The 12,369-nt window shown below is 43.4% G+C and overlaps 1 protein-coding gene across 1 annotated transcript in view; it reads right to left on the bottom strand.

Annotated features, from left to right (window-relative positions):
* Positions 1-6: 6 nt before the first annotated feature.
* itfg1 (integrin alpha FG-GAP repeat containing 1) overlaps positions 7-12,369 on the bottom strand; it is an 88,037-nt gene continuing 75,674 nt past the window's right edge. Inside the window, exons 15-18 of the mRNA XM_019876392.1 lie at positions 7,055-7,179; positions 6,331-6,413; positions 3,460-3,577; positions 7-251 (exon numbers count right to left, since the gene is read on the bottom strand). Coding sequence (XP_019731951.1) covers positions 192-251; positions 3,460-3,577; positions 6,331-6,413; positions 7,055-7,179 — 386 coding nt within the window. The 3' untranslated portion in view covers positions 7-191. The remainder of the gene's footprint in view (positions 252-3,459; positions 3,578-6,330; positions 6,414-7,054; positions 7,180-12,369) is intronic.

The following is a 12,369-nucleotide window of genomic DNA, read 5'->3' as shown; positions in this document are numbered from 1 at the left end:
GGGGGGGGGGTAATTTAACGGGTGAAGAACAGGTGAAGTGGGGGGGCGGGCAGGTAACAGGTAAGCGGGGTAGATAACGTGCGTGTGAAGGGGTGCAAATAAGAGGCCCAGGGAACGGTAACAGCAGGTATGGTCGTGCAGGTAAAGAGGGGTCAGGTGGGGGCGTTCCGCCACGACTAAACGCCGGCTGGTCACATGGCATCAAAATGGAAGCGGTGGGCTTCCTGCCTCTTCTCCCGGTCGTCTGCTTTCTGAAGCACACAAAAAAAACAAAAAACAAAACACAACATGAAAAATCAATCAAAAAAAGACAACAGGGTGCCATAAGGTCACAATCAAAGACCCTCCCCTTCACTCCCTTTACTGCAGCCCACCCCCTCCTCCGCATTCGCCCTACACCCGCCACTCATTCCCTTCACATGACAAGCTAAGAATATTCATCCTGGCCAAAAAGGTTTTCGCCGACAGCAGCAATTTCTCAGTACGGCGTCGACTTTCTTTGAAGTGACAGCTGACGTCTTATTGAAACCGCGCGCACGCACACTCGAAGCTTCTTGTCCTTGTGTATTTATGCAGATGTTCTATCACCACTAAATCATTTTTCCCCACTTCTTCTTTTTTTAATCTCCATCAAGTAAAAATTCCCGTACCACAATTTGGGCCAACTACGGTGGTGTTCAAGGGTCAAAAAGGTGGTCACAAATGAAATGATGCAAATTCGAATAAAATCAATAGTTGCCGTCAGACTAATTCAGGTGGTTCGAATTTGTCAGCAAGAAAACTAAATCTCAAGGACAAGTTCGTGTTTGAAGAACCCCTGGAAATGGCCAACGTGTCCCTGAAATGGCAAACTTCCTGTGAACACAAAACATTATTTAATATGCGGAATAAGATTGATTTGCCATATCCGAACTGCGGGGGCAGCAAAGGGTGGAAAAAGGCTCAACATTGAACCATTTAGTGGTCAGGAATAAAATTATGTTGGAAAAAAAAATCTGGAAATGAGTGGGACTGCGGCTCCATGATGGATTGGGATATACAGTACTGAATTTAAAAGTTAAATACAACTGAACACGACTAACAAATTTCCTGTATTGGATTAAAAAAAAAAAAATAAACCACTGTAACATTATGCACAGTTTGAGAGTCACTGGCTAAAGGGCCAATAAAGGTGTAAAAAAAATATAGTTGATGGTTTTTACCACATGCAAAATTTCACAAGAGGAAATTATTGTATTGTAGAAGTATTTGTAGAGCATGGAGAGTCTTTCTTCTCCCATCATACAAGAAGTTGTCTTGGAAGATATCAACATTCTTCCCGATGTTGTCGACTCCTATTCGAGAGATGATGCATAATTTGTCAGTTTGTCACTTGTTTTTTTTTCCCTCCACAAATCAATAGTGGACTCACATTGCCAAGTATTGACTGATGGTTTTGCCTCATGATTTTTTTTTTTTTTTCCCAGCACTCAAGAAAGATGAAAGTCTAGGATGTACTTTGCTTTGGCAAGGCACACCGCCATCGACGCGGACGCTCTAATCGGACATCTGGGGGACGGCATCCGTCATGCGGGACCCGTGAATCATCATTAAGCAGCGGCGCATTGATTTGTGTCCATCCGACGCTTTTAATGACGCCGTCGTCTCTGATGTGGATTAATTAAGTCGGACGCCGCGCCTCAGGTGGGAAGACGCTTCCTTTGGAGTGATTGATTGGCCTCCTTAAATATTCCTCTGCTTGGCTCCATATGGATGTGCGTCGTGCTAAGTTAGCAACGGGCTCCTCTTCACAGCTGTCCTCCACCTGACTTTGTTGTTAAGAAGAGCAAATGCCAGCCAAATGCTAAATGCCAGTCAGTCTTCGGGTGCTGACCTGAAATTACCATTAAATCGGAACAGATTTTTTGGGAAAATACAGCCCCCCCCGCCAAAGCAAGTTTGACTCGGCAACATGAAATTTAAGACCGCCTCTTGCTGAGCGGCAAAGCTTTGCAAATGTGTGCGCACGTAGCGAATGTTGTTGTTTTTTTGTCAGGGTTCATTCAATTTTGCAAACAGACCTTTGCTGCTCAGTGGAATTTGGCTTTGAGCACCACTGTTGATTCCGAGCAGACCCACAAAAAAAGGACACTCGAAGCCATGCAGGAAAAGACACAGTAAGTCTGCAGTTTTGGTTCAAAGCAATCATTTTCGGGTGCAGTTTGTCCAGACGTCTTTCCAAAAACAAATGTGTCCTAGATATTATGTCTGATTGCCACAAAATTTTTACCAGTCCATTTGACAGATAAGTGATGTGAAATTGCAAAACATTTAAATTTCCACAATCTTTGGAAAGTATTTTTTAATGCCCTTTCCGAGAATGGAAAGACTGTAACTCAGTTTCTTCACTTTCATCTAAGTGATTGTTAGCAACATTCAATGTAATAGGCTAGCACTGCCTATCATGAGTAGACCCACAAAAACCAAACAAATCTGCGATTTTGTTTGAAAGCAGCTATTTTTGGGGCCATACTGCCCATTTTCAAAAGGTTTTTTGCAGCCGCGTGTGGGTGGAGCATGGCTGTGAAATTTGACTTGACTCTCCATGATATCATCGCTTGACAAATTGCAAGAAAATCCAGCCAACAAAGCCAGTTTCAACATGAAATTTAGGAGCACTTTCGATCATGAGTGCACCGGCCAAAAACTCTCAAGGACCCATCTCCAAAAAGACAGGCAAGTGTGCCATTTCACCACCTTGGAGTTCATTTAGACATTTTTCAGAAAATTTAGCATTAAATGCAGTAGCCATGTCTGTCAAGAGTACGTAACATAAAAAAAGGCAATGAAACACGTTCAGAAAAAGACAGGGAGGCTCCAATTTTAGTTCCGTATTGGGTCCTTTAAAGAAAAACGTGTCCTTTTGTCTGATCTTGTATGTATACTAGAACATAATTCGAACAGATGCGTGATGTTAGAATGCAAGGAATCAGATGTTGCCAAGGTACGTGGGTGAAGTTTGGTGACTGCCTATAAACGCGCAAAAATCTCAGGGTTAGATTTTTACACAAACACATGCATTCGTGCGCACGCACACACACGCCAGATGGCTCGGCAAGGATGCCAGCGACGACTGAGCTCAGCGGTCGGCGTTCACGCTGCGCTTTGCAAAGAAGGAAATAAACGCCATGAAAACAACCCAAAAGTTGCATGTTTTCCTGCGAGTGTGATGTGGGGAGTGCGACTGTCGCCGTTCGAGCAGTAAAAATGGAAAAATAAGCGGCGGCGGAGGCTCCCCGGAGAGTGTATTTTTGCGACTAATGAAAGAGCAGATCCGCCAAGCTGAAAGGACAGAATACGCCAATAAATTAGTCCTTCCGGGTCTTACGGAGGGATATTAGTTCTGTGTGTGTGTGTGTGTGTGTGTGTGTGTGTGTGTGTGTGTGTGTGTGCGTGCGTGCGTGCGTGTGTGTGTCCGACCTTCTCCTGCCAGTGGAGGATGCCGATGATGACGAGGATGAAGACGCACACGCCAATGAGGGCAATGGCGGTCAGCAGCACGCTGTTACTGGGTGTCAGGTACAGTTTGGCGCTCCAGCTGCAGACCAGAAGAGAAAGGAAAGTCAATATTTGAAAGTGTCACATTTGGTGTCACAAGTTGGCGCACGGCAGCGAAATAACCTGTTTGTTAGCGCGCACTTTCCTTCTATTTTTCCACATTTTAGGCCGCAGCCCGAAAACAAAATGGAATAAATTCTTTTTTTCCCCTCCCATTGAAATTCTACCCACAACGCGAGACTAAAATAAAAAAACGAAAATAAGAAATTACATGTTCAATCAAACCTCAATTTATCAATTAAATTATTTTAGCAGTTTGTGAAGCTAAGGCGGCCCGGTGGACCAGTGGTTAGCACGTCGACCTCACAGTGCAGAGGCCGTGGGTTCGATCCCAGCTCCGGCCTGACTGTGTGGAGTTTGCATGTTCTCCACTGCGTGGGTTTTCTCCGGGTACTCCGGTTTCCTCCCACATTCAAAAAAACATGCAAAACACTCTAAATTGTCCCTCGATGTGAGTGTGAGCACGGATGGTTGTTCGTCTGTGTGTGCGGGTGTTTGTTCGTCTCTGTGTGCCCGGCAAGTGGCGGGCAACCGGTTCAGGGTGTCCCCCGCCTACTACCCGAAGACGGCTGGGATACGCTCCAGCACCCCCCGCGACCCTTATGAGGATAAAGCGGTTCAGAAAATGGATAAATGAAGTGTTTCTGAAACAGCTCCGGCCTGACTGTGTGGAGTTTGCATGTTCTGTTTGAAAAATAGACATTCAATTTGAATGTTTGCATCCCAAAACTATCAACATCATTATCATCGTACTGTTGATATGGTGAAAAAAAATAGACATCATCTCAAATATTGTGAAACAAGTGAAAGCGCTGGAAAAGATGATGACGCCATTGTTTATGACGCTGTATTGTGAGACATTGCAAAGCGTTGGAAAATATTGTGACATCTAAAAAAACCCCATCTGCTGCTGGAAGATCTTGAAGGTATACAGTTTGCGGCATCCGTGTTGTGTGCTGCCATCTGTATCGTCGATGATGACACCACACACACACGCGAGATCACATGCTGTGTGTGTGTTTACACAACACCAGAAAATCTGTGCCGCTAACTTAAGTGTGTTGTCGCTTCAGATGAGGTGCCAATGGTATCCATGGCAACGAGCACCCGGAGTGTCCCCGGGCGGGGGAGTATGTTGTATGTGTGTGTGTGTGTGTGTGTGTGTGTGTGTGTGTGAGAGTGGCTGTTTGTGTACCTGCTGGGCTGATTGTGCGGGTACGGGATGACAATGAGTTGAGAGTTGGGGATGATGGCTGTCCACTCCTGCTTCCTGGACTCCTGGGGGGAGGAGTGGGGGGGAGAAACACATAATAATTTATTCCTCATCTCAAGATACCGTTGAAAGGGTTCGAAAAAATTGTGATCATGAACTTGCGGTTAATTTCAGGTGTGAAAAGATAAAATGTTCTCTGTCACATTAATTCAAGTCTTCTTGGGGGTGCGCTAAAAGTTCAAGGTTTCAAGTGTGCCAGCACTCAAGAATCGGAAAAATAAATAGAAATGAAGTACGCTGATCAGCCTGCGGCTAAATGTTGAACACTGTTTGCAATTTTCCTCCCATCTTTAATGTCAGTTTCCTGTCTTGGAGGGGAAAAAAACACATCCAGTTCAGAGAGCTGATATTAATACACGCCCATGCGCGCGCACAAACACATGCGCGCAGACTGCATCAGCAAGAAGAGCATCACTCAACATTGACACATTCACGGAACTACAACCTCATTTTAGCTTGAAAACCTAATTTGATAACCCAACCTCGTCGTAAAAAACCAAACCCTACTCTGAACCTTTTTGACAGCAAGAGTAACTGTGATTGCAAGTTTGTCTCGGCGTTGCAGGCAGACTACACAAGGCTGCATCGGTCCATTATTTAACAGAGTCTACACTATCGCGGTTGCGAAGAGCAAAGTTCCACTCACCGCTTCTCCAGGTCGGTGCGGGATGCCGACCACCAAGTGGTCCAGGAAGTTGGCACTGCGTCCCAGGCCCAGCACAGTGTAGGGCAACTGCAGGGAGAAGTGCGCCGACTGGCTCAACTGACCAGCTGCAGGAAAAAAAAAAAACAAACTCAATCATATATAACAAGCAAAAAACACAACAGTCATTCCTCAAAATTAGGCTATTTTTCTGATCAAAAAAATTAATGATGAAACATGATTTTTTTTTTTAATACTTTGAAAAGAGGCATTAAAAAAAACCTTCATTTTCACAATCTAGCAATCGGTGTTGGCTGTTATAAAAGTAACACGTTAGCATGTATTACTGTATATTAGGCAGTAACAAAGTCACATAATGACTTACTCGTGATATTTTTGTTCAATTATTGCAGTTACTGAGTACAGTAACATACAGTATTACAATATCGGTGGCGCAAGACAATTTAACAAAAAGAAAAAAAGAGCTAAAGAGACCCTTTACAGAGCAGAATTTCTAACTTGTCAAAAGTAATCGGGCATCGTAGTTGATTATCTATTTAAAAAAATATTTATTTAAAATGCAGTTATCAGTCTCACACCATAGTCAGCATATAAAATGGCTTCATGACATAAAATGCAAAACACAATCAAAATACGAGCAAGAATAAACATAAGTAAAAAGACAGTCGATAGAATTGTGAAAAATAGTGAAAATCCGCATACAAATGCAAAGAAACATTTTTTTAAACCCCAAAAATCCACCAAAAACTGAGGGTTGCTACCCCAAAAAAGTGTTTGTGAGTGGCTGTTTGTGTACCTGCTGGGCTGATTGTGCGGGTACGGGATGACAATGAGTTGAGAGTTGGGGATGATGGCTGTCCACTCCTGCTTCCTGGACTCCTGGGGGGAGGAGTGGGGGGGAGAAACACATAATAATTTATTCCTCATCTCAAGATACCGTTGAAAGGGTTCGAAAAAATTGTGATCATGAACTTGCGGTTAATTTCAGGTGTGAAAAGATAAAATGTTCTCTGTCACATTAATTCAAGTCTTCTTGGGGGTGCGCTAAAAGTTCAAGGTTTCAAGTGTGCCAGCACTCAAGAATCGGAAAAATAAATAGAAATGAAGTACGCTGATCAGCCTGCGGCTAAATGTTGAACACTGTTTGCAATTTTCCTCCCATCTTTAATGTCAGTTTCCTGTCTTGGAGGGGAAAAAAACACATCCAGTTCAGAGAGCTGATATTAATACACGCCCATGCGCGCGCACAAACACATGCGCGCAGACTGCATCAGCAAGAAGAGCATCACTCAACATTGACACATTCACGGAACTACAACCTCATTTTAGCTTGAAAACCTAATTTGATAACCCAACCTCGTCGTAAAAAACCAAACCCTACTCTGAACCTTTTTGACAGCAAGAGTAACTGTGATTGCAAGTTTGTCTCGGCGTTGCAGGCAGACTACACAAGGCTGCATCGGTCCATTATTTAACAGAGTCTACACTATCGCGGTTGCGAAGAGCAAAGTTCCACTCACCGCTTCTCCAGGTCGGTGCGGGATGCCGACCACCAAGTGGTCCAGGAAGTTGGCACTGCGTCCCAGGCCCAGCACAGTGTAGGGCAACTGCAGGGAGAAGTGCGCCGACTGGCTCAACTGACCAGCTGCAGGAAAAAAAAAAAAACAAACTCAATCATATATAACAAGCAAAAAACACAACAGTCATTCCTCAAAATTAGGCTATTTTTCTGATCAAAAAAATTAATGATGAAACATGATTTTTTTTTTTAATACTTTGAAAAGAGGCATTAAAAAAAACCTTCATTTTCACAATCTAGCAATCGGTGTTGGCTGTTATAAAAGTAACACGTTAGCATGTATTACTGTATATTAGGCAGTAACAAAGTCACATAATGACTTACTCGTGATATTTTTGTTCAATTATTGCAGTTACTGAGTACAGTAACATACAGTATTACAATATCGGTGGCGCAAGACAATTTAACAAAAAGAAAAAAAGAGCTAAAGAGACCCTTTACAGAGCAGAATTTCTAACTTGTCAAAAGTAATCGGGCATCGTAGTTGATTATCTATTTAAAAAAATATTTATTGAAAATGCAGTTATCAGTCTCACACCATAGTCAGCATATAAAATGGCTTCATGACATAAAATGCAAAACACAATCAAAATACGAGCAAGAATAAACATAAGTAAAAAGACAGTCGATAGAATTGTGAAAAATAGTGAAAATCCGCATACAAATGCAAAGAAACATTTTTTTAAACCCCAAAAATCCACCAAAAACTGAGGGTTGCTACCCCAAAAAAGCCCTTCCAAAAAAACATTCAAAAAATATCGAAATCCAAACGGCGCAAATGGGTATTTAAAAAAAAATAAATAAAAATCTGAATTCTTTATAGTTGTGAAGATATTGAACGCACTCCACGATTCAACCGGGAAGTGCCAAATGCATGTCTCGTGTACATCGTATAAGACGGATGGCGATATAAAAAACGGCTTTGTTATGGACTCTTAAACATTACGGCCTGAATGGCCACTTAACTGAAATTAAACATCAAATGCAAATACTCTTTTATGAGCAGCGTCCAACATAAATCTATTACCTCTCTGGCCTTCCTTGTTCCACATCCCCCCCACCCTTTTTCACCTTCTACACCCCCACCCCCACCCCATCTGCTGCTGGGTCTCGCCCACGCTGCCCAACTCTTCCAAGTGCAGCCGACATAAATCAACCTCTCCGTGGTAAACAAAGATGGGAGGAGAGCGAGGAAACCAAGAGAGAGCGAGGGAGCCCGAAGGCAGCAAGTGATCAGAACTAATGTGGATGGACTGCACATTGCAAAGCTCTGCCTCCGCCTCGCTTAAACCTCGACGTTGGCCGCTTCCTTCCCGTCCGAGGAACCTCTGGAGGGTGAGGTCACAAACGCACAAAACACACTTGAGCTCTCCGAGGCTAAAAGCGTTAAGGGAGGCTGCTCGATGAACAAGTAGACCGTTTTGGCTTGATTTTTGCCCATTTCCAAGGGGTTCACCAAGGACAAACTTGTCCGACAGATCTTGTCTAATCGTTACCAAGTTCTAAACAAGCCTATCAATAGGTATGTCTATCACTGTTAGACCCACCAAAAAGTCTCAAGAACTCATCCTGAAAAGGGCTAAAGATTGCCATTTTAATTAGAATCAGCCGTTTGGGTTTGCTTTCCAGGGCTCTTTCGACAAAAAAATTCGTCTGACAAATTTTGTTCGATGCCTGCCAAATTTTACGTCTGGAGACTAGACAGACGAAAGATGTTCGATTGAGATATTTTTTTCCAACATGTTTCATCGAGCAACAAGAAATGACCATATTTTCTGCACTAAAAGGCGCACCTAAAAGCCTTCCGTTTTCTTAAAAGCTCACAGTGCACCTTAAAATCCGATGTGCCTTGTGTATGGTCATTACGGTAATATTTCGACCCCAAAATGGCTCCTCGCTCGAGACATGCTGACAACGCAAAGTTCAAACTTGAGGCAATGGGTTACGCAGTTGAACACGGAAACAGAGCAGCGTAGCTCCATCTAGTGGATGCATTGTAGATTGCGTCTTGTAACGCGGTGTGCCCAATGTATGAAAAAAATTACAAAATAGGCCCTTCATTGAAGATGCGCCTCATAATCCAGTGCGCCTTTTAGTGTGGACAATACGGTAGGTTGCCGAATTTATCATGGGTGGACCCACAAACAGTATCAAGAACCCATGATTTGATGACACACATAACTTTTTTGACAAAACCATTTTGGTGGTGTGCAAAGGCAAAACTGTGCAAATACTTGGCCCTCACGGTGTCTGGGCTCTAAAGTGTCCAATGCTATTTGTTTAGGTTGTTTTTTTTTTTTTTTTGGTTTGTTTTTTTCGAGCTGATCCATGTGGCTTGGACTCGTTGGATTGTGTGCGCGTTTTTGAGCGTTGATCAGGCAAGGCTGGAGGCTGGCACTAGAGTCTGATGAGTGTGTGTGTGTGTTTGTGTGTATTGGCTAATAGAATATGGGAATCGCAGCAACGGCTGGGGGAAAGCCATCCCACAACATGAGGATGCTGGCATAATGTGTGTGTGTGTGTGTGTGTGTGTGTGTGTGTGTGTGTGTGTGTGTGACACGAAAGCCAAGTGAGCTCGGACCTGGCAGGGAATTCCAGGCAGCACACACATCATCAATGACAGTCAACAATGGATCTCTAAGAAGTCTGTGTGCTCTTCTGTGTTTATGTTAAAGGGACATTTCTAAGCGTGCATGTTTGAGTGCATCTCAGGTTCTAGAGCACATGCATGAGAGTCAACGTTTCCGAAAGCTTACTGAGTCAACCTGACAGCGAAACGGGAAAATGAATGACTAGAAAGCTGCATCCCTAAGGAGTATGTTGTCTTGAACCATCTCATAGCATAACATATCGAGTGAAACATATGCTCATTTATGCACGCTGACGGGAGAAATGTAGATGGAGCGCCTGAGAAGTTCCAGGGCTGGCGTCACCAAGATACTGCAGATTTCAATTCAAAGCAAGTTTTTCCCTTCAAAGGAATCCCCTTGGAGTCTAACACACTTTCCCAGCCTTCTCTACCACACCTTCATGCACTCTATCAAGAATCCTTCTGGGATTATCCGCATTGCCATCCTCCTGGCCATCCTGAAGTCGTCCATGTCTTCAAACCGGATCCCCTTGAAGAACCCCTTGAGCTTGCGATAGAGGGAGAAAAAAAAAAATCTCACGCCGCCAGTTCGGGTGAGTCGAAAAGTCACTTCAGCACGGCCATGTTCCTCTCGGCCAGGAATTGTCAGACGCTCGGGGGCGCTGTGACTTTTTGTAGAGTGCTGGTTCATTGTTGGGCCCAAATTATGGGGGAAAACCCGTAGTTTGAGGTTTGCGATATATTTTTTGTGACACCAGTACTGGAAGCATTTTTGAAACACCTTGTATACTGTATAAAGTTGTGAGGTGCACTCGCACCTCCCTCTCATACGCCAAATTTTGCTTGTCGAGATGAAAATGGTAATGCGCTAGTTTTCTCAAGAATGGCCCTTTAAACATGAAGAATCCTCTTCATGATAATCAAGTTTTCAAACTGTGCTCCACCCACATGAAAAAAAAAAGCATCACATCTTAGCATCGCCTCGATCTCGAGCGTTCGCTTTGGATTGCGACACATTCGGGAAAATTCTCCAGTCACAGCTCGTGAAAGGACGAGCTTGAGAATTACCGGTACTCCCAAAATGGCTGCTTCAAATCCAACTCTTCTCTTATCCCGTTATGACAGATATGTTTACTCAATTTCGTGCTGATGGATGAAACAGATATTTGGGGCTATTTTCTTTTCAGAAAGCCCCCCCCCCCCTTTTTTAAACATTGCATCATCGAAATTATCGTCAAGCTTTGACGGATTTCTCCAGGCATGTTACTGCTATGACTCTATCATTATTATAGTTGATTGTGTTTTATGTTATGTTATCTTGATTATGTACAGCACTGTTCCACAACTGCTGTTATTTTATAAAGTGCTCTATAAATATAGCCGAGTTGAGTGATTCCAAGAGGATCACGTGGCAAATAGAGAAACTACCAAGCAAACGCACGAGTTCAAAGTGGTATTTTCAGAGTAATTCCCATTGCCTGTGCCGGTCGCTATAGAAACCGCTCCTGATGGCAATGAAAGGAGCAAATTGCAGAGGACGAGGAGAAAGAGGAGCGGGCCCTGCGGGGGACCACTCTTGTTGTGGCGTGAACATTCTGAAACTGTGGAGGAAAGATCAAGATACAGTGGTGTCCGATCGCACCATCCGTTGTCATTTGAGCCAAAGTGGATTTCACGGGAGATGACCAAGAAGGACACCACTGTCGAAAATAAATCATAAAAAAAGTGAGACTGGAATTTGGCGACAAGCCAGAAAGCTTCTGGAATAATGTCCGATGGACAGACAAGACAAAGCCGGAACTTTTTGGCAAGGCACATCAGCTCCATGTTCACAGATGAAGCATGGCAAGAAAAGAACACTGTCCCTATTGTGAAACATGAAGGAGGCTTTATTATGTTTTGGGGCTGCTTTGCTACATCTAGCACAAGGTATCTTGAATATGTGCAGGGTACAGATGGGAGTCTCAAGACTCAAGGTCTTCTTGATTGGAGTAATTTTCTCAAAAGGGTGTGCAACTAAATATTAAGTGAAGGGCGCCATCATTTTTGCCCAGACCCGTTTCAAGAGTTTGTAGTTTAAAACAATTCTGATGAACCACAATTCAAAAGCAGCATCTGATTTTTGTTGGTTAATTTTCATGACATTTTCATTTATTGTAACTTTTGTCAGAATCAGAGTTATTTCTGTGACTACTGTGAGTTTTTCTTTCATTAATAGTGGGGTAGGAACAATTTTGTCCTCACGTGTATATTTCATGAACATCTATTCCTATTTACTGCCTTGGTCATTCCATACGAAAAAAAAAATCAAAAGGTTTGCGACTGTGTTTCTTGTAAGCGCTGTAAGCATACGAAGTCCAGCTTTATGACTTTCAGCCACATCACAATATGAGGACAGACAAAAGCAACTTCTGAGGACATCTGCAGACAGACGAGACGACAAAGGTATCGAGGAGTGTCGTGGTGATTTATGGTGTCCATAAAGTGGCACCGGCAGTGTGGATGTGGGGGGGGGGGCTTCAAGATTACGGGGTCAGGCATGAAAGTGAAGAGACAAGACAAGCATGAGTTAGGAGGAGAGCACCTCACCATCATGAAGGACATAAAAACAAGGACGAGAGGGCTGATCAATAACAACTTTACATATCTCTCTCTCTCCATGGAGG

Source organism: Hippocampus comes, unplaced genomic scaffold (genome assembly GCF_001891065.2).
Source record: "Hippocampus comes isolate QL1 unplaced genomic scaffold, H_comes_QL1_v1.1 scaffold150, whole genome shotgun sequence".
Lineage (NCBI taxonomy): Eukaryota > Metazoa > Chordata > Actinopteri > Syngnathiformes > Syngnathidae > Hippocampus > Hippocampus comes.
This window is presented reverse-complemented; position numbering and strand designations above follow the sequence as displayed.